A 23,665-nucleotide genomic window follows, 5' to 3' on the forward strand; every position below is an offset into this window, starting at 1 on the left:
TTTTACCCCCACTTCATATGTAAGGAAATTGATTCTTATAATTTAAATGACTTTTCCAAGTAAATACAACCAGTTTACTTTGGAAGAACTTGAACCAGATCTCGAGGCCAAGCTTTAAGGATTCTGCAATAGTAAATAAATATATTTAAGGAGAAAAATGCATATATCTTTAGGCACATACACATTTACTAGAGCCCAAACAAAATAATGGTGCTTTAAGAATTTTACTGAGGCAAATGTTCAGAAGTGTTATGTTGAAGCTATTTGGATCAGAGTTCACAGGTTCTTTTAACAGGGTATCATAATTATTAGGCTTCTTAGGTGAGCAAGTAAAAGATTCTATTCAAGAATAGTATTACTAGCCTAGTGAGGCCCTGGGTCTGATCCCCAGTACCAGAGGAGATAAGATAACCAATAATGAAATTAGTGCTGGCTCCAGCATCCCCCTCCTCTTCAGGGTATAACTTTGCATCTCTGAAAACATAAAATGCAAACAACAATACAAGACAAAACAAGCAAATAAACTGCTCAATGAACTTTCAAAAGGCAAAGGATTTCATACCATGATTGAAAATAATATTTGAGAACAATTTCAGTCATACTCAAGGCCATGAAGGATCAGAAGTGTGAGATCAGTAAAAACAGAAGAGAGAAAAATCAACCAGGATGGCAACGAGACAGTGGCTTTAAATGAGAATGATTTGTCAATAAAATGATTCCAAATGGTCCTTGGAACAATCCATAAAGATTTTTACAAACTGTGTCTGTTTACGACCCTACTAAAATTCAAATTTCATCGTATTACAGAAAAAAACTACAACTTTAAACATGATTCATTTTTGTTTGATATAAGAATGACTATAGTAGCATGCTCCGTTAGATAATAAATGACATGCAGTTTCATAATTCTACTTTCATTGTTCAAAATAAAGCACTGTTTGCTACATTTATAACAAGACTTGGGCCTCAATTTAATAGATTCAGCTCTAATGTTTGTTTCCCTTAACACCTATTTATCCCAATAATAAATCCCTCCTCCAATGCCTATCTAAATCAGTCAGCTGTGGCTCAAGTAAGAGAATATGAAATTTGCTGCCCTCTTACTTTTTGTTGTTGTTGTTGTTGTTGTTGTTTGGGTACAAGGGATTAAATCAGGGGTACTTAACCACTGAGTCACATCCCCAGCCCTTTTTAGTATTTTATTTAGAGACAGGGTCTCACTGAGTTGCTGAGGGCCTCACTAATTTGCTGAGCCTGGCTTTGAACTCATGACCCTCCTGGCTCAGCTTCCTCAGCCACTGGGATTACAGGCATGTGCCACCATGCCCTTCCTGCTGCCCTGTCTTAAGAGAGCAGATATGGTGATAGGGTAGAAGTGAGTCTCATTGAAGAAGTAACTTTATCTCCAGTGTATCCTCAATGGAAGTCCCTTTCCATATCCTAAAGGCTTGTTTCTCAAGTCACTAGGAGGCATGAGTTGCTGAAATCAAAACAGTTTTCAAAGTAATATTCCCCTGTGGATACAAGATGAGGATGGAAAACATCAGGCCCTGCACTGCATGCTCAGCATCAGTAAGATTTCCCTTGAAGTTCTCTTGCAGTTTCCTAAGTCTAGCAAAGCGGATCCTATTTCTTTAATTGACATACTACTTCCTTTGGCAAGGTGTGAAGGCACAGGTTAGGGGCACAGGGGCAGCCCAAGCCATGATGTCTGCTTTTCTCCTTTCAGGTTGGACATGGGAGCATAGGGAAGTGTGTTCACAGAACGTCACTGCATGCTATTTAGGAGCCAGAGTCAGATTCCTTCTTGATCTAGTAGCTAAATATCAAATATAAAACATTATGCACGAATGCTATGAAGGTTTTATTTCGGTATTCATTTGGATTGAATCGGTCATAGTCATAAAACAAGGCAGGAAGTATATAGATGCCTACCCACTTTATGTTAAAGCATTTATTTATAGTATTTTTCTTTCTCCTGTCTAGAGAATAGTTCCGGGTAATGTAGTGGTTATAAATGACAATCTCAGAAATGGAAAATCCTATAGCAAATTAACTAAAATTTTCTCAGAAGTGAGAATTTTTTTCTAAGTTGTCTTCCTACTCTGAAGTACCTTTACTGACATTTTTCTCCCTTTCAGGTCATTGATCCGTGAGATTATGGAATTGTCTCCGCCCAACACTTGGACCACTTTCCTATTCAGTGCCCACCACAGTTATAGCAAATGGAGAACCAGGAAGACCAGCACAGGCCAGTTAGATAGCACTGAGGTAAAAACTCTGTGGAGGGTGAAAAAATGATTTAGATTGATTAATCAGGGGAGACACTGTTAGACTTTTATTGTCGAATGATAGCTCAGACAATCATAAAGCCCAGTATTCTTTTCAAAAAACAGAAAAGTGAAATGACCTGGCAAAAATTTTCTTTTCCTCTCCCTCTGCCACTTTGAAACAGAAGAATTCTGGATCCTCACTGTTAACCAAATGGCATTTACAGTTCTCAGTTGGCATGGGGCAGCTAAGAATCTAAAACGAGGAATGCTTATTCCATTTTCATTTCCATGGAAACCAGTCACCAACTGGTGAAAACAAGGTAGATCAAATTTTTTGAACAAGAATGTTGAAATAATTACTGTTTTAAAACTTTTCTCTTATATCAGGATGGACAGCATGGTTTAATCTCAGGAACAGAGATGTCTAAGTGGACAAACAATTCCCTACTGCTTTACAGTTGTAACTCTTCTTCATGGGCATAATAATTATGGTATTCTCATGAGTTTTATTCATCATCCTTTGAAGGACAATTTGCTATAAATCCAATAAATAAATTATATAATAAAATGTGTAAATTTCAAATCCAAGTACCACTTTCAAAACTTATAATCATGTTCCTTTTCTACATAACCTTAGTAAATGCATGAGGGAAGAAATGTGATTTCCAGAGGAATAGACCATGACCCAGTTTTTAGAAGAGATTTGGAAGGATTATTCTATTTTTTGAAACTACTTTGAAAAATCAGAGCTTGAAAAGACCACTGAAATAACCAGTTGTTGCACAGTGAATATAGTCCCCATAGCTCTTTAGTGTATTCAGCATTTCCAAAAGAATATCAGGGCCCTCTCCCTCCCCTTCCACCAAAATAAATACATACATACATACATACATACATATATACATAACATAAATCTAGGTATCATTTGCATTGTTTGCATATTTAAAACACAAATGTTCCACATTAAGTCAACATAATTTTCTCCAAAGAAGTAACAAAACGAAAAATGTTAAGAATTCATTTAACTTAGATCTCTGTCACTAGCCTCATCTGATGACAAAACCTCCAAGTTAGCTCTAATACTCTGAGTTATTACATGGGATAGTAGAACTACAGTATTCTGAAAATTTAGAACACACTGTCTGTAATTCTCATGGCAAACTGCAAGTGGCTATTTTCTCAGGAGATAATTAAGTCCCCCAGTGGCAACAAGACCTGCCCAAAGTTATTACCATAACCTTTGAGCTTCTTTCTCCCTATCAGATTTTCATGTTCACATCTATCCTATTCAGACTCAATTCCTGGTTTCTAGCTGTAACCCCAATTTAGAAATATCACCATGTCTATTTCTCACCTCATTAATTCTAATCTTCCCATATTAAGAGAAGATAAAAAAATGCAGAAATGTCTGACCTCAAATGCTATCATTTTTAATAAATGCAACTCATTTATGATCCTTATTTCTAACATTTAAATCTCCAATTGTTAAAATAACATCTAAGTACTAAATCTGAAGTTGGTCCAATATATATGACCTGTTTCCTCTTTTCTACATATGTTATTAAAGTGGGTTCACTTCAATTTTTTAGATCAACACATAAAGTCAGTAAGTAAAAAATACAATAAGGAAGTTGATAAAGATATAAAAATAAGTTAAAGCACCCTCTTTCATTAAAAAAAGAACTATCTCCAAATATATTTAGTTGGATGTGTTATAACACAGGCACATATACAACAACAATTAAAAAAAAAAAACAGCAAAAACTGATACAGAGAGACATTGATTTTGGCTAGAATTCAAATCTCTCAATGAATTACTTGAAAAGTTTTATTTATCAGTAATTTTCTGTGCATGGGCCATTTTCACCTTTACCTCTTAAAATTACTTAATGAAAACAATTTGTGTAAAGTTTATGCTACTGATATGGCTCCTTATTTCAAGCAAAGCCAGCATATAACACCTGAAACAAACAAACAACAACAACAACAAAAAAATCCCTCAAAATCAAAGGTTAATTAATTCATAATTTCCTCTCAAATGCCTAATAATAAAAATCAATCAATATTAATAAATGCAGCCTCTGGGAACGTACAAGGATTTCTTTGCAGTCATTTTTTTAAAGAGTCCAAGTGGAAGTCGACCTGTAAAAATATGGAATCACCTTAAAAATGCATTTCTTTACCAATTTTTATCCCTTCCTAGTTTCACAAACCTTTTGCAATAGAAAAATTTAGGAGATTATTTGGGCTTAAAACCTCAGACTTTCCATTTCACTAATGCCATAGAGTCCAATCCCTCTAAAGCTGTTACAACTATCCCTTCTGAGAGAAGGCACTGCAGGTGAAGATGGTTACAGGCCATTTGTACACACCTTCACCCCAAACATCTCAAGAAACACCAGTATCTGATTGAGTTAATCTGATATTTTACATAATATTTTGTACATAAACTGGCAGTAAGTGTTGCTTCTTAATTCTAGCTAGGGAAAAACTGGCAAAAAAACAAGTATTCAATATATAGGGGGAAATTTTTCTTATTGTTGAAATCTTTATGTATGCAGAGGCATTTAAGATACATAGGAACAAAAGAACAAAAATGGCAGTTAAGGCACTTTTATAAAATAATGAGAAATCTAAGAATGAGAACAAATTAATATTCACTTTAAACTTATTTCTGCCATGAGTTTTAGATTCTTCATTGTAAATTTGAATATTTTGCATGTCATGGATGTTCTTCTTTCCCTTTTTTGTTCAAGAAGTGGAAAGGAGCCAAGCCAACCATGGTAGCATATGCCTATAAACCCAGTGACTCAGGAGGCTGAGGCAGGAAGATCACAAGTTCAAAGCCAGGCTCAGCAACTTAGTGAGACCTGGTTCTCAAAAAAAAAAAAAAAAAAAAAAGTGGGGGTTTGGGATATGGGGAGGGTTTGGGGATGTGCATACCTAGGTTCACTCCTTAGCACCAAAGGAAAAGAAAAGAAAAGAAAGAAAGAAAAGGAAGCAGGCAATAATTCTCCCTAGATCGGGGACGTTGCAATACTCATCTTCCAAGTAGGTTATCTTAGTAATAATGAAATTGCACACCAAGATAAGACCTTATCTTTAAAAATCTCTAAGCGTAGTAGAATAACAATATAACCATTACCATTCACCAGTATAAAGCACAAATGAAAGATGCCATTTTCAGACAGCTATAAAAAGATTAGTTAAAACTCAAATGTAATGTAGAAAGGATTAAGTTGTGAGGCTAAACAGATAGTGAACATATTCTAAATTCTACAAATATGCCTATAGAGTCTGGACTTGGTCATGAGGGGTTTTTGTTAGGATTTACATCTTAAATGTCCCACTAATGTCATGGGTTGAAGGCTTGGTCTCCATCCTGTAGTGCTACTGAAAGGTGGTGGAGTCATTAAGAGAGGGGTCTATTGGAAGAAACTTGGATCACTGGGAAGTTGGGCTATTTCTTATGTGCCTTTCACTTTTGCTTTCTGGCCACTATGAAGTCTACAGACTTCCTCTGCCATGTGCTTCAGCCATGATGTACTGCCTTGCCACAGGCCCCAGAGCAACAGGGACTAAAACCTTTGAAACTATGAGCCAAAATAAATCTTTCTTTGTTTTAAGTTGTTTATCTCAGGTGTTTTGTCACAGTGGCACAAAGCTGACTAACACAAGTTTGAAGATAGAGGGAAAATACATTCTGATTTGAGTTTTAGATAAAGGAAAAGCTGCAGGGAAAACATTTTCTGCCTTTACCTCTTTACCAAAAACAAAATAAAATGACTCAGTAAGAAAATGTCCTTTATTCATGAACTTGTAAGGAGCTCACTAATACCAAGGCACTATCAGTTACTACAGACATTGTCTCAGTATTTATCATTTTCTTTGATCAGTCATTTTCTAAAAGGCTCTCAATTTATCCTACAGTGATACTCTTCTGCAAAATACTTCTATAGCTTATAACATGAGTTTAGAATTGTTTATTTTGTATAAAAAGAAGTTTTTATTTCAAAAATGATTCTAAAAGGAATAGTAATTTAAAATACATTATAATTTAGATTTTTTAAATTAATTTTTATTTATATGTGATAGTAGAATGCATTACATTTCTTATTAGACACATAGAGCACAATTTTTCATATCTCTGATTATATATAAAGTATATTCACACCAATTCATGTCTTCATACATGTACTTTGGATAATAATGTCCATCACATTCCACCATCTTTTATTTCTAACCCCATGCCAAGGGGAATAGTTAGTACTATTGCTTCCCTGAATTAAAACTTCTGCATTGCTTATGAAGAGAGTATTGAGTGTCTGGCCCCATTAGAATGTCTTATGTGATACAAGGCATTTGAGTTCAGAAGCTAAATTCACTTTCATAAGCTGTGTGAACCTGCCGTTCCTTATTTTTACTTTCTTCCTCTGAGAAGAGGGAGAACTGTTAATGACATTTGACTTTGGATTCTTTGTTATAACCAACTACATAGGAAAGTAGTTAATTAAAAGGATATTGGGCTGGGCATAGTGGCACAAGCCCATAATTCCAGTGGGAGACTGAGAAAAGAGGAATTCAAGGCCATCGTTGGCAGCTTAGTGAGACCCTGTAGAGTATGCCTGGGTTTAATCCCCAGTATGGAGAAACAAAAACAAAAATGAACACACAGGACACACACATAGAGGATATTGGGAAGTTCAGAATGTCAGGCTTAGGATTAAGAAAAACAGAGCTAAGTATGAAGAAAGGACCATTGAGAGAAAGAGAGAATGCAAGTAAGTGCATTTAATGATATAATACACTTTAGTATTACTTACCTGAAATCTTTAGGACTCAGAAATATTTCAATTTTTTTTGTAATTTTGGCATATTCATAAGGCACTTGTATATCTTCAGAATGAGACACAAGTCTAAAGACTAAATGCATGTGTCACAGAAACATTATATACACACCCTGAGGTAATTTTATACAACGTTTAATTCTATGCATGACACAGTTTCACGGTGTCCAATTTTCTACCTGTGGTGTCATGTTGATTCTCAAAAAGTCTAGGATTTTTGTAGCATTTCAGATTTTAGATTTTCAGATGAGAAATGCACAACTGCATGAGGTGTTATTGATTTAGGATCCAGAGCACATGTCCTGTGCACTAGACTATGACAAGGGAATTGGATGGAGTGGTATTCATACTGGTTGCCATACTGGAGAGTAGTCTGATCTCTACCAAGATGTATGATAGAAAATTCCTTATACATAAAACAGAATTCAGATACTGAGGGACCAAAACAATTATATATTCTATGTATCAGACATGAACTTTTACAATTCATATGAGATTAGAACAAAGCAAAAACACTTTGTCAACTATACAAGTTACCATTCTTAGTAGAGGAATGTTCCAGGTTTGATAAAGTGAGATTTGTCTAAGATGGCCTGGGAGGACTAATGCCATTCAAGGGACCTGAAGACTTGCTCCTTTTTTTTTTTTTCTCCTTCTCCCACGAAAACCACATTCTGACCCTGCTGAACTCTATTTAGACTTTGCTGACTTTATAGCTAAAGGCAAAAACAGTCAAAATTTCACTGGGGGACAAAGTTATTCACTACTCCTCCCCACAAATCATACACCATGCTTCTCAGAGCCACAGAACTGCTCACACAAACACCAAATAAGAAGCTTATGTATAATGAGTTCTAAAAATTATTATAACAACATAACAATAACTTTTCAAGTCCACCATGTGGTGTTTGTCCATGTATCAGCACCAGCCTGATTTTATAGGGTATTGCTCAATATATTCTCTTAGTTTATAAAGGGATTATTCAGTTTTATGAAACAACTTATCTAGCAGTTACTTAGGCGTCCACCCTCCTCCGCACACATTTTCCTGTTTTACTCCAAATATATGTCATAGAAATTTATAAGTGTGTATTATCCATATAGATTTCAGAAACCCATAAATCTCTTAAGGAAAATATTTTGTGAATTAGAGATGGGCACCATCCTTAACAAAGTACTTTCTTAAAATAATAGCTTCTTAACTAAAGACAAGGAAAAAAACATTACACAGAGATATATATAAAGAATTATGGGCATTTTGTTTCAACCAGGATAAATTATATATGAGTTGGTATCCCTTGTCGTTGAAATAGGTTTTACATTGGGCATTCTAAAAGAAGCTCATAGAAACACAATGAGAAAATTGGATGAGCATAAATGGAATGAACTGATGTTAAAAAGAAAATACCTACAAACAAAATATGAAAGAAAGAATATTAATGCAATTTGTAATGGCCTATTCAAATCACTTATTTGCATTTAGCCCACAAAGATTTTTCAATGACTATGAATGAATACACAAATACACCCATAAAATGGGTATTGTTCTTAAACCTCTATGTTGTGGAATGAGATTCCACTGCAACGATGTCACCAGTATTACTCCCCACCGAGGGCTGAGCAATTTCATATTAATTCAGTCTATGAAAGAATTAAGCCACAGCATCTCTGTTGTGGGGACAACTAATCATAATGACAGGGGCCGCTGCTGTCCCATGAATGTTGTGCTTCAAAGTAGGGACAATAAAGTAAAAATGGGGTTGCTTCTGAGATTATTCCTCATTTTGGGGACGCCTTCCGTCTCCTTTGAAATGAAATTTCAATTAAGTCAAGTCCCTTAATTCTTCAGTCTCTTCAGTTCAAATCACAGTTGCCCTCAGATGCTCTACTGCCCATGGCCTCTAATTACTCTGTATGTGATATAAGAGATGGCTGGACAAGAAACAGAACAAAGCAATCAGGTGTTTTTATTTAAGTACAGCATTGACTACTTTCCACTGCTTTGCAAGTATTCAAGGAACTTGCCATTCATTCAGGAAGGAAAAATAAGTAAATTAACGTCATGAAAGAGACTAATATCCAATAAAATCAACAACATAGGTCAACTGAAACTGCCATCTAACATGAATCCCATTGAGATCACCAGGGATAAATAACAATTAACTGACGTGGAGACTGGGCATGTGCTTCTTTCTCATGATGACCTGATACCAGTGCTTATGCAGAGATCAGGATATCGGGATGGTGGAAAAAGAAAGGGATATGAGAAAACCTGATACACATAGGGCTGGATCATTGGGGAGGAAATTAGTCGACATATGTAACTGGGACAAGTGTAGGAGGGGGTGTGATCCTATGTGGCTGAACCTCAGATGGAGAGAATGCCAACCAAGGGCAGGAAGGTCACACAAAATCTGTAGCAGTCAGCTAATTTCAGCCAAGGATGTTACCACAAGGTATTGTATCTGCAATTCATGCAAATTGAAATGCATTTAGTAGCATATGTAAATTATATGCAGACGGTACGTGAATATCTAAAAATAGGAAGAGGTAAACTCTTCTAACAAAGGTCATTCATTTCTAAAATTCATGAGATTTCAGTTTGTGATGAGTGTGGAGAAAGAAGGGATTCAGGAGAATCTGTAGGGGAGTCACAAGTACTCTATCACCCTCCTCAATTCTTTGGAGCTCTTTTAGGTGCTTTATAGGCAAAACAGTCCTCCACAAGTCCCCAAAGTCAGACAGAGCCTCATGATCTCATTCCTTTCTTAGAGTAAGAGAAGGTTTCTTATTCCCATAGGGTATTCCTGGGCTCAGTCTTCTCCTCCTACATAGAACTTTTTTTTCACAACCCACACTTCCAGAGCACTTCCAAAGATTGTCACTTAAGTGCAAAAACATGAAGAAAGTGTCTTTTACTTATCATTCCAACCTCAAAGAGTCCATATGTTCAAAGAAAGAAAGGTGAAGACAAACACCTGCTCTCTGAGGAAACAGACCACAACTTTATCTAATTATTTATTTTCACCTATAATATCAATATATCTCCATACTGTGGCATTTTGATACACTTTCCAAAAACCTTTTACTTACATTGTGACACCTGATAGTTAGCTTAATTAAAAAACAAAAAAATCCTGTTAATATATACTAGTAGACATGTTTGACAACACAAAGATCCAAAGTACAGCTTAGCCATGTCAACTTCTTTTTTTTTAATTTGTTCTTTTTTGTTATACATGATAGTAGTATGTATTTTGACATATCATATGTACATGGAGATTTACTTCCCATTTTTCTGGTTGTACATGATGTGGTGTTACACTAGTAGTATATTCATATATGACCATAGGACAGTTATGTCAATTTCTAATCAGGCCAATTCTTAAGGCTTGCCTGCCTGCCTTTTTCTTTTTTTAACTATATAGGTTTTCGTAGTCCTGTGTCTGACTTTGAGCCTCTGCAAGTGCCAATGGTTCACTCTTTGTGAGATCTGAAAAAGTAGCACCTGGAATCATTTGAATGACCTTCATTTCCACTGAACAAATACCATGGTAGGCTAGGATTTATATAATCCTTTACTGTACTAAATGATCTGTGTTGCTTATTCAAAGACACATGAACTTGTAATGTTAGCAACCTTTGTAGACAAACTCCCTTTGGAGAAACAGAGCCTAGGTACCAGCTCTTAGTGAAGCCAGGCTACTAAAGGTTTATAGGAATAATGCTTCAGCATCTTGTTGATGACAGTTTTTCCTCGGTAGTAAACTTACTGAAACTCACGCTCAGCCAACAAATTAATTCTGTCTACTTGGCCACAGATTAATTTAGCTATGCAGGTAAAAAGATGATGTGGGAACAAATGAGCAGAAATTCTGATCTTGCCACTCATTGCCATTAGGCAAATTACTTAACCTCTCCAGACTTCTCTCTGAATGTGAGCTGTTGTGAACAGTAAATGAAACATTATGCAGATGTGCTTATTTTATTATTTTATGCTTACATTGCATCCAGATGTAGTCAAGTTGAAATAAATTTACAGATTTTTTATTGTTTGAGTTAAACAGATCTACTGACACTGGTGTGGGAAAGAAAGTTGTGAGAAGAAGGTTCACCAAGATCACCGACGTAAAAGGACAAAAAGGCTAGTACTACTATCCAGGACTCCTCTAAAAGCAGAGCATTGCTCATACTACACTGCCCTTCTTTCTTTGATCACCTGTGACATGAGAACTAATTAAATATGCATTGATCTAATAAAGGCCATATTTTCTAGCCTCATACCCTTTTTTAAGGATTGCAGTTAAAATGCAAACCTCCCACTATTACACATACACACGCAAACACACGCACATATACGTAAAGACACTGGGACAACAAGGTTCTATTGTAATAAACCGAATTGCTGCATATAAAAACTATGACACCTCTATGAGCTTATAAGGACAAAATTCAAACTTTAGTACTTAAACTTAGAAGGTGCTTGATATGAATGAAAGGGAAACCAATATCTAAGTAATATCCCAATAATATTAAATGAACAATCTGCAGGCTGAGTTTTAGTATTTTAGCATTTACTCAGCATGTTTTTTATTCTGTATGCTATACAGGGAATGAAATAAATAAAACAAAGATTCTTTTCTCCTGAAGTTGCCTTCTTGTTCAGTATCTAATATGACTGCCAGCTAACCAACTTTTGAGTTCTCGGGTGCTTTCTATATTGTTGGTAAAAAACATCAATAATACACTGCTAAGATTGACCTTTCAAGGTCTTCATGCTCCAAATTTTCATATTTCAGAATAGAAGGATACAAGAGAAAATATAAGGATCCAAAAGGGAGGTTAGAGGAGAAGCTTAAAAGAGAAAGATAAATAAATACACCTGTCTGGAAAATCTGCTCAAATGCTTAATCCATTATTTAAAAAGGATACTTACCTCTTCCCCTTACTGCAATTTCCATCTGCTTTAGAGGCCCTAGGAACTGGTGAGTTTGTTTTTTTAAACAAGAAATTTAAATTCAAGCAACTATCAATTATTCATGTCAACAGTACAGGAGGTTTGCATAAATTATACCAAAACTTCATTTTAACTTATAGCATCAATCAGACTCTATCAAAACTGTTACTGAGAGCCCCCAGAGACTAAGTCTTCAAATCCTGGAGGAAAAAACAGTGAAATCAACAAAGAGGAGAACAAAAGAGTGTGAAGGTTGCATTATCATGACTATGAGCTCTGGAATAATTAATGTGTTGTTTTAAGAGGATGAATATTTATACTTCATGTAACAGGTATACAGGAATCTGAGGTTAGATCACCATTTTGTATATCTATTCAGCTTTCATTAAAGAATAAATAGCCATTTATCAATGCCCATGAATTTATTCATTTTTTTCTTAGTGGTATCCGAACTTTTCTCTTCTACTTCACAAAGGTACCAGGCTAAAAAATAAACATGCCTGTGTCAGTTGAGGGCCTATCATGGAATGTTGGGCTCTTTTATAATGGGCAATGCGTTTATTCCAGGCCCTTATTATATAAAGAGACACACAGGGTGTGGGGAATCAATACTCTCTTCACTGATATGGTTACCAGTATCTAGGAAAAGCATCTCCAAGGGTCATGCTTAGGACCACACGAAAGGAATTATGAACTTCAGAGATGCAGCTAACCCAATGACCCAGCGTGGGGAGAATTCATACCCCTTCTTCATTCTCCTGCATCTCCACTAAGTCTCTACCTGAGACTTCTATTAGCCAAATTTAATGGGAGGCCAGAGAGCAAGGAAGTCCACAAATGCTGTTCCTAAAGATCAACCTTATGGAGTGGAAAACAGCACATAGGCCCCCTCTAAACAAGACCATTTAATAGGGCCATGACTGCGACTGGGATACATTTTGCTAATTTACCTAGATGAGCCAATCAAGTTGAGTACTCTTGTAATTATTCTGAGAAAGACCAAATGGACATACTATTACATCCTAAATTAAATTGAAAATTATCTTCTCAGTATCTTTCCTTGCCTTCTATTCTGTATATTGGTAAATAGGACTTCAATTATAGTAGGGAAATTTCTATAAAAGAATAACTTGACTGGTATTGTAAAAACTCCTTGGAGGGATACCCAGGTTACATCAGGGATGGTGAGTCACAGGGGAAGTGACATAAGATGGAGGCAGAGGAGGAATTCTCCAGGGGCCGATGGCAGCACACACAGGGAACCCAGGAGTTGAGGTGGGAGGAAAAGGAGTGGAACAAACAGGGCAGAGGAGCGTCAATTATGAGGAGGATGTGGGTCCTGAAGGGTCTTGTATTTTTAGCATATATCAATGTACAAAAGGATTTCAATGTTCTTATTTTAGTTCAGAAATATTATGTAGGCAGCAGGTGGGGATGAGACCAGAGACAAGAAAGCAGGTCAGAGAAAGGGGACACAGCAACACAATGGTCAGTGTGAATGGATGGAAAGGGAGGGATCACCAGACCTCGATGACGAATGTCTTCTGAGTTGCAGGGCAGGGATGGCTGGCTTCAGGTCTCAGAGAAGCCTCTGCCGACTAGGACGGAGACTTTCCATGTGAGGCCACTTCCCAGAAATGTTATTTACTTCATTTTGCATCATAAACGCACAGGAATTTTCTGAAATATTTGTTGCAGGTTCTTTCATGAATATCAAATCTATGACCATTACTATGGTCTGAATTTCTGTATCCTACCAAAATTCACAGGTTGAAATCTAATTCCCAGTAGGGTAGTATTAAGAGGAGGGGCCTTCCAGCAGTGACTAGGTCTTGAGACTATAGCCCCTGTGAATGGGGTCAGTGTCTTTATAAAAGAGGTCTGAGAAAGCTTGTTTGTTCCTTCTGACATGAGGACCCACAGAAGGTGCCATCCATGCCACTTCTGGAACTGAGGACTAAATTTCTATTGTTTATATATCACCCAGACTAAGACACTTCGTTATAGTAGCTGGAACTAACTGTTGTGTACAAAAAGTGTAAGACCATTTTCACATTTGCCTTATTTGAAAATGCTCATCTTCCAATAATATATTTATAATCAATGTTACATAAAATGTAACTACTATATAGTCTAGATATTGGAGATGTTATTGTGCAGAAGTATTCAGGAAAAAGTTTTTGAAGATATTTGGAAAAATAAATCAAATTTTGATAATGACCCTACTTGTCTTTGATAGGCTTTATCTGTCCTACTATGCTATAACTTTATCTTAATCTATGTAGTCAAATCCTGAGTTATGAAAAATAACTCTGTATACCTATTAAGATCATAGATAATATGGTTTGAGGTTTTTTTTGCCCCCTAGTACTAAGTTAGAATATTTCCCTTATAATCAGAAAATACTGGCTACATTCGCTGGCTGTGCTTTGGAACACAATCTCTGGAAAAACTGTCATCTGCAAAAATCAGAAAGAGAAGGCCATGCACATAATAGTTTCTGCAACATGACGACATTCTAAAAACCAGAAATGATGTGTGAAAGATTTAAAAAAACAGCAAAAATGTATTTCCATCTACCCTAGTTAAATCTTCCTTGAAAATAGAGATAAGAAACAAAAGAAAAAAAGCCATTCCTTTTAGAAAATGAGTCTTTAACCTAGAGGTTGGTTTATTTTGAAAAGGAATTAGATTCTGGAGCTACACACCACACATCCTAAATATAATGCAGTGGTTTCATCTCCTATCAAATATGTTTCTATGGCTTAATCAGAGAGAACAGTTAACAGGGAGCAACCCAGGAAGGACTGATCTAACTCAGACATCAATAATTCATTTATCAGAAATAGAGTAGTGGTATGAGATGCCAGGAGATTGTTTTGTTTGTAGGGAGGTATTTTTTATTTTAAGCCTGTAAGAATGCAAAGCTGATATGAATGAAGGCAAAGCTAACTCAGAAGACAAGGTTTTATGGTCTCTTCTCCTAGTGTTATTTCTTTAGCATCAGTTATTGGGGTTTGATATACCTCAAGTTATTGGGACTTCAAAAAGTGACAAGTAAAAAAATTTTATGACAACTTTTATACTTCAGAGGTATTTCCATCACTCCAAAGCTTTGGCACCAGAAATGTAATCACAGGAGACTAACAGAGATCATTTGCATGAGGTTTTGAAGGTACACTATATATGCTCCATTATCCCTGAAAATCCTTCAGGCATTAGAGTTTCTTACTGTCATCTCCAAGTTCAACCCATGAGTAACCTGTATCATTTCATATTATAGCCAAGCACTTGGCACAGAACCACTTCACACAGCAAGGTCTCAATGAATACTTGTTGAATGGATGAACAAATACATCCAAGCATGAAGATTCCAAACATGCTCTGAAGCCACTCTTCTGATTGAGCAATGTGCAGACATTTGCATATCATATGCCTCAACTTCCTGATTCCAATGATGACTAGAGATTTCTCACATTCACCATCTTATTTCCAATTTAAGCCCTCATACTTCATGGAGGTAGGTGGGAAAAAACAGACTGCGGACTGAATGAGTCACACCTTCCAGCCCTTAAACAGAAAAATCTAAACTTCTAACCCTAGAAGAAAAAGACTTGCAAGTCTTAATTTAGATTTGAAATGTTCATATGCACACATATTTTGAGATAATTATAATTTTTAACTGATTATAAAGAATTAGGTATATGAGTAGAACACATAATTACAATGATAACAGTTATAATTATCTACTACTTATTATGTACTCAGCTTGGGGTTCTACACATTTTATTGTTATTCTTTAGATGTAAGTATTTTTATATAATTTTAGGGATTAAAAAAATACCAAAGCCCAGAGTAATTAGACCCAAAGAATGATAAAGCAAATCACTCCAGGAGATCCAGGGCTAAAAGTCAATTCTTCCAAATTACAAACCCACTCGTAATTCCTAATGCTATGTGAGTTCTATCCAAACAGAATTATCCATTTATGGATCCACGCTTGAAGACAGATCTATCAATCATGTCTATCAATGTGGCCTCAAAGGCAGAGAGGATATTTTAACCACAAATGCCTGAATACATGCTTTTGATCAGTCAAGATTAAAAACAAAACAAAACAAAACAAAAAAACAGAGCTACTGAGAGGAGCTAAAGGGACATCAGGAGACAGCTAACTTCCATAAACAGAGGTATGGAATGCTGGTTCGAAAATGCCATATTTCAGTGTCAAAACTACAAACCTAAGCACACATCTGGAACAATGCTGGGGTCCTCCAGCAAACTCCCACTGCACTCAATGAACCATGAAGAGTGCTTAGAATGGGTCAAAACAGGACACACTAGAACACCCTAGAGAGAGCATGACCTCCTGGATTCTTCATGAACAAAAGTCTTAAACAAAAGTCTTGGGGAGTGGCCAAGTTTTAAAGGAATCCTTACAAAGAACCAGATTGTAAAAGAGAAGTGTGTAAAAGCCATCAGAGTTGGTCCTCAAAGAATGTCTATGCATAGACATCATGGTTAGCGAGGTTAGCCAGAGCAGACACACCCTCAGAGAACAGTTGCCATCCCCAGTGAGAATTTCAATGCGGAAACCACCACACACGGGTTTAGATACATACAACTAGTTACAGGGATTAGCACATTGGTCTTAGGTTTCTACCTGTTCCTTTATATTCTGCACAAGAATTACTTTAGGTGTTAACATGATCTAGACTTTCTTCTAGTTTTCCTGCTTCTCTTTTGACCATACAATTATTAATGCGATGAATTTAGTGAATGGATATAACAGTTCTGCTATAATATATGCCTTAAAACACCAACTTTATCCATCCAACATGATTGATATATACGGGAATATTCTGAGCATATGTGAAATCTGCATTTGCTTAGATAGGATTTTGTCACAGAGACTCTAGGTGAATGCAGAAAACACGCCCAGATGAACCGAACCTCATAGGAGTACATAAAACACAAAGAGCTATGCGTCTTAGAGGCACAGCAGTCCACACTTAGCCACATCTGGTACTGCAACTTCTCTGTGTGCTCTGATAACCCTCCTTCCACTCCTCCCCATAATAACTGGCAATCTGCCATTCTTCTGACAAGGGCCATCCTAGGGTGGGAGACATCGCCCTCCATTCTGCTTAACTTTAACCTCTTTCTCTCTGCCTGTTGTATATTTTTCCTGTTTATTCTATGTCTTTTATTCTTGGTTTTCACATTGATCTCTTCTTCTCTTACTCTTTTTCTCTTGTACACAGGGTAGAAAGCAAATGAGAATAGATATAATGAACATAAACTTCTATAGGCACACGTCAGGTTCTTGTTCATGGTTAAGTGCCACTTTTAAAGTAGTTTTAATTATTTCTTAACTACCATTTTATTAGATCCCTATCGTGTGTGTGTGTGTGTGTGTGTGTGTGTGTGTGAGAGAGAGAGAGAGAGAGAGAGAGAGAGAGAGACAGAGAGAGACAGAGACAGAGACAGAGACTGATGATGTTTGAGTATTAGACTCCAACTCAATGTTTTCATCACTCTGTGTTTTAGGATTTGACAGAGTGCTATTGTTTTTAGGAGTGCATATCAGGAATGCATATGTAGCATGACAGGAGAACAAACTATATATTGAAATTTATCAGTGTTATTTTTTTATTAAGACTATTTTTTTGAAACGTTTTAGATTCACAGCAAAACTGAGAGGACGGCAGATATGTTCCATATTCCCACACATGCAAACTATTAGTGCCTTTTTAAGTACTGAGTGATTCAAGTCTCTTTTTCTTTGTTTCATGCTAGTTTATAAATTAGGACAAAAAACATCAGCTCTTGTTGTCTGAAACTCTAACCCCTTGTGTAAAATTCACTCAACATTACAATCTAGACAATAACAATCAGGTCTGAAAGGAAACTATCCAGTTTAATTTAGCCACTTTCTTGTTTTGTTCGGAAGTTCTGGAAAAGTTTATGTCAATTTGTATATTAAAGCTTTCACCACAGTCATATTAACTTGGTTGTTAATATTAACAAATAGCATATTTCTACAGCTACTTTGTTAAGACTTCTTTGTAGATGGGGAAAAAAAAGCACATGCATAGTCACAATTTTTCTAGGTCATATGCATTTATCTAAATGTATTGACTTACTTAAATACTACGAGCTGAGAAGTTTCCCCTAGGGGGAAAAAAAAAAGGAGATTGCAAATAGCACATAATAGATGAGCAGGGCCATTTTCCTTACAACTTTTGTGATTCCAGCCTAAAACAGGTAAATAAACGTTCACATGAAAATATCTAAATCACAGCATTATCCTAGAGGAGATTTTCAGTAAAAGTGGAGGGAATGTTAATTAATGTGATATACTGTTTAGAAATACCAACTAAAAGAATCTGATTCGTTATAAGTAAGAAAAACAACTCACACTGACTTACTGAGGAATGTTAAAATAATCTATCATCTAATGGATGTACTATTTCATTCGCATTCACTAAAAACGAGTATAGGAACTGGAAAGTGGAAATGGGCCTCTTGGTTGTGAAAGGACATAGAAAGGCAATACATTCCCCAGATGGTAACAATTCTTCTAAGTGTTTCCTATATATTAGTGGAAACCTAATCACAGAGAAGGGAGCAAAGGAGAAACAAAATAATAAAGCCCCCGGATAGCGGCCTCAAATGTAGTAGCCCATCAAATTTGTTGAATTTAGGAGAATCAAGTAACTCTCTTTGGGGGTACTTTTGCCTCTCCCATTAGCACCACTATCTTTAAACAAATGGGGTGAGGTCGGTGAGGGTGATGTCCTCCAATTCAATTTTCAAGATATGGAAATGCTGAGGGTTCTCTCTGCAACCTTTCTTAATTTGTGAACCTCTCCTTTTTATTACTCAGAAACTTTGCTGAAAAGACACCTTTTCATTTTGCAGTAAATTAGGCCCATTGGTTACCAAGCCTTTCAAGAACATACTTCCCTTAGCAGGAACAGAAAACCTAACTCCTGCCACCGCCCTTGACTTGAGCCTTACTTGTTCTCATTGCTTGCGTCGTAACGAGGCATTGGGTCCAAGTCATTCCCATTCACATCACAACTTGCCAGAGCATCCTATGGCCAGGGAGGAGAGAGCGAGAGAAAAGAAATGGAGAGTCATTAATTAGCCAGTGACCGACGGGCTCCCGCAATCTGAAACACATTTCTGCTAGAGAGTAATTAGGTTAACTAATAACTCATGGTTCACTGGTGTCAGGATGCCTTAGGGAGGGTCTGCTGGTTTAGTAATTATCAATGCTGCATTCTCCCCCTCAGGGTGAAGAAGTGTTCAAAACAGACCAAGGAGATCCTGCTTCATTATGCCATCACTGTTCCCAGTGCACCTGGAATGACCCAGGTCATGAAATGTGTGTGTTTCAAACATGTCCTTTTCCACTAAGTACTCCTCAAATACCTGGAAGCAAAGTGATTTATTCTCCAGATTCACTCCCTATTCCTTACTTGAATTTTTGAACTTGTTAACTTCTTTATCATAATTAAGGATTTTAGAAGGCAAAAATTATTCATATATAATTGGCAAGCCAACTAAAAATCAATATTAGATATTTATTCCATTAAGTACCTTGGGACCCCTATTAAACATTTGTCTGCATTCAGATATTGTAAAAAAGGAAGCCTGTAATTCAGACTTTACTAATACTCAAGGGCTTTTGGACCAACCAAAATGATGAATAAAGTTTTCTTATGCTGAGGTTACAAAATGAGGATACAGAACCTCCAAAACCGAAGTTAGATTTGTTTGCTTTTAAAAATACTTATGATGGGATTGGGGTTGGGGTTCAGTGGCAGAGTGCTTGCCTCGCACATGTGAGGCACTGGGTTCGATCCTCAGCACCACATAAAAATAAATAAACAAAATAAAGATTTTGCATCCGTCTATAGCTAAAAAATATTTTCTAAAAAATACTTATGAAAGGGATGGGGTTGTGGCTCAGTGGTAGAACATTTGCCTAGCATGTGTGAGGCACTGAGTTCGATCCTCAGCACCACATATAAATAAATAAATAAAACAAAGGTCCACCAACATCCAAAAAACATATTTTAAAAAATACTCATGAAAAATTTCCAGAAACTATGAAGAATTTACTGGATCATTACCATCGTTCAAATTTATACCACCATAGACAGCTTACTTTAAGATATTTGAAATTTCCTTATGCCTTATGATTCCTAGTGTCAATGTTTGCAAAATCTTTATTTTCTGTATTTATCAAAAGGCTCATGTTTCTGAAATAACTTTTAGTGCACAGAACTTGAAATGTTTGAGGGGATTCAGGAAAATATATTACGTGTAAAGCTGGTAAGCTTCTGCTTCCTGTACAAAGGGGGCCCTGTAACTGCTCTTTGTGGCCATGAAAACATGAAGGATTCTGCACTGACTCCAATATAACAATTTTAGTTATAAGAAAACAGAGGACTCAAACAGGTTAATTTCTATCTTGTTTTTGAATGAACCAAACAAAAACTGGAACCCAGGTCTTCTGATACCTCCTCTAGTATGTTTTCCCTACTCCCCTCCAGCTCGAACATAAGAACTCAAAGGGAACCAGCACTGCTAATTATACAGGTAATTTTAGAGAATTTTCTTTCAAGAGAAAATAAGAAAAAAGGTAAAGATTGCAATCACATTAAGTGAAGGCTTTTCATATATAATCAAAAGTAGATGTCTGTAGCGGGGGAACAGCAGCACACTGCAAAATCCTCCGTGCATGTGACGAGAAAGACATCTCTGCTGAAGCATAGGCAGCCATAGTTCTGATTCTATATCTGACCTTGGATTACTCCCTTCAGTCTTTATGCCTCAATTTCTTTACCCATTAAATGAGGAGATTAAACTGCAGTTCCTTTTAAGCTTCAAAATTCTGTGCTGTGGAGGTGGCTTGAATGCAGGGTGAGGATAGCCTGCTGTCACTCATCTCTTTTTGTTCAAAGGAGAACTAAATGAATCTGCAGTTCCTTCCTACGAAGGGAGACTGACGATTCCTACAGACTACTGGGAGGCTAATCACTACTATCCTTAAAAGAGGAGAGGCAGAGGGGCTGTGATTGTGGCTCAGTGGTAGAGTATTTGCCTAGCACCTGTGAGGCAATGGGTTTGATCTGTAGCACCACATAAAAATAAATAAAATAAAGGTATTGTGTCCATTTACAACTGAAAAGTTTAAAAGCAAAAAATAGTAGCGGAGCGAAAGAAAGGTACCAGCAAAATAACTTGAGAATAATTCTAAGTCTACTTTTTTTTCCCCATAAAAGAAACAAAAGATGTCACCTGGCTGGTTGGCTGAATGGTTGAGAAGAGCAGGTGTTGCTGGTGGCAGATGGTGTTGGTGGTGGAGTTTCTGCTCCCTGATTACTTTCTTTTTGTAGGTCACAGTATCAAGGGCACCCAAAAGTGAAAAACTGTTATCTCACGCTTCCTGTACTTTAAGAGCTCACTTTTTACAAGAAAGAAGTAAAACACAGAGCCTATTGTATCTGTTGTTACATTGTTCAGTAGCAATCCCCCTTTCTGATAATCCTAACATGGGTCCTCCTCCTTCCAAGGAGGGGACACTTCCGACCGCAGCAAACACTCACATAGTTTTGCATCAGATCAGGATGGGTTCTCTCAATGCCATCGTCCAGGATGGTCACCACAATGTTCTTTCCTGTGTATCCTCTCTTCCAGGCTCCTTCAATATTCATATCTGATTGGCAGGGATGTGTGTTGTCACTGCAGTGCTGAAGAAAGAAGAAGACATGGCAGATTACTAAATAGTGAGGAGACAGGGGAATTATCCATTTGTTAAGACAACACATTAAATTAATAGCAATATGGTAGATTGCCTGGTAGCACAGAAGCAGGACTCCCAGCATAATAACAGGGGAAGATGGGAAAGAGAAATGTGGGAAAGGCAAGTAAGAATCTGCCACCAGCTGCGATCTGTTCTGGTACCATAAATCCTTTGGAAAAACATAAAAATAAAATACATCTCAAAAACGTCATAAGGAAGATATCATTTATTGTTAGCATGTATTAATGAGTCATAGTCATTGTAAAATTTCATTTATAAACCCAAACCAGGTAACTGAAGAACATATACTTTTATACTTAGCCAGGCATCTAGGAGCCAATTCAGCTGCACTGGAACTCACACAGGTGTCTTTTGTACAGTTAGCCAAAGATGTGCTACTATGAGAAACCCATGAATGAGAAAAAATAACAGGTTTTCCAAACTTCTTTCACTAAATTAACAACGGCTGCTCTACCATAATGTATTAGGATAAATAGACTCAATCAGTAATACTTTAAGAAGGGGGAAAAAATAGTGCAAAGTCCAGAAAAGTGCTCTACACAAGAAAATGCATGTGAGGGTTTCAAGGAGTAGGCTGTAAAACATGGAACCTTGATTCATTATGTGCAGAAATGTCATTCTTCAATGGCTACAACGTACATCCATACTGAAAAGGAAATTGAGCCAGCAGCTTTTCCTGATACGATTTACTAGCAACTGTCCAACCCACACCATTGTTCCTTTAAAGTCCATCTCTTTGAAATATCCCCTCTGAGTGGTGCTGCTTTCCAGGTTCTTAAGGCTCCAGAGAGGAATTAAGGCAAAGAAATGTGCTGCTCTATGATGCCATGGCAACACCAGCCACCCCAGGCCTGTAGCCATTCACTCCTTTCCTCCTGTAACAAACAGTTCAGCATTTAGGGATGGCAAAGAATGCCAAGCTTTCTATGCTGTAAGCACAACAGAGACCCGACTGCCACTGATTCATTTAACACACACTTTATTGAGTGCCTACTACCAGGCCGTACAGCTTTGAACAAGGTGCCTGACTGAGGTCCTTGGCCTAAAGGGCAGAACATAGAAAATAAAGGAGCAAATAAGTGATCTTGGTTTTTCCGTACTTAAAGAGGGTGCTATTGCGGTGAATGATTAGGGGTCTCAGTATACTTCTTCAGGTGGGATGGTCAGAAAAAGGACTTCAGTCTCTGAGAAAGTGAAATTCGAGTGGAGACAAGACTAATGAGAAAGAGGTGGTCTGCCCAAGTACCTGGGGGCAGGCATCCTGTAGGCAGTGAAAAACTGTTATCTCGCGCTTAGTGAGAAACAAGGTGATTATTTCTGGAAAGAACAGTGCAGAAGAATGCAGCCTAGAAAGGGAGGCAAGGCTGGATCACTGAGGGCTTTGTTGGCCATGACTGGGTTTTGATTCTAGGTAAACCCCAAAGAGAAGCTCCTTTCTTTCCAAACCTCTTCCCCGCAAATCGAATGCTAACCAGTGACAGATGCCTCCAGTGGTCTTGGACATGATTTTGTTCACTAAATTAGACAGAGTCTTATTGAATGCTATTAACACATTTGAATAGAATAAAAGATTCATTCTACAAAAACAGGGTACCCACGCATTCAAGACAGACATCAATTTCATAGGGAATAGGACTTATATTTTTATGAAAATTGGCATGTTTCCTTACATCCTCACTTCTGATCCTGACACCTGAGGCCCTGTACATATATGCTTTGCTATCTACTTTACTAATCTGAATTCCTT

At 37.0% G+C, this 23,665-nt stretch overlaps 1 protein-coding gene across 6 annotated transcripts in view; it reads right to left on the reverse strand.

Annotated features, from left to right (window-relative positions):
* Pcsk5 (proprotein convertase subtilisin/kexin type 5) overlaps positions 1 to 23,665 on the reverse strand; it is a 432,587-nt gene that overhangs the window by 284,149 nt on the left and 124,773 nt on the right. For all 6 annotated transcript variants that reach the window (XM_078047476.1, XM_078047475.1, XM_005324113.5 and 3 more), the window contains exons 4-5: positions 21,701 to 21,844; positions 19,101 to 19,177 (exon numbers count right to left, since the gene is read on the reverse strand). In XM_078047476.1, the coding sequence (XP_077903602.1) occupies positions 19,101 to 19,177; positions 21,701 to 21,844 (221 nt within the window). The remainder of the gene's footprint in view (positions 1 to 19,100; positions 19,178 to 21,700; positions 21,845 to 23,665) is intronic.

The sequence above is a fragment of the Ictidomys tridecemlineatus genome, chromosome 4 (genome assembly GCF_052094955.1).
Source record: "Ictidomys tridecemlineatus isolate mIctTri1 chromosome 4, mIctTri1.hap1, whole genome shotgun sequence".
Classification (NCBI taxonomy): Eukaryota; Metazoa; Chordata; class Mammalia; order Rodentia; family Sciuridae; genus Ictidomys; species Ictidomys tridecemlineatus.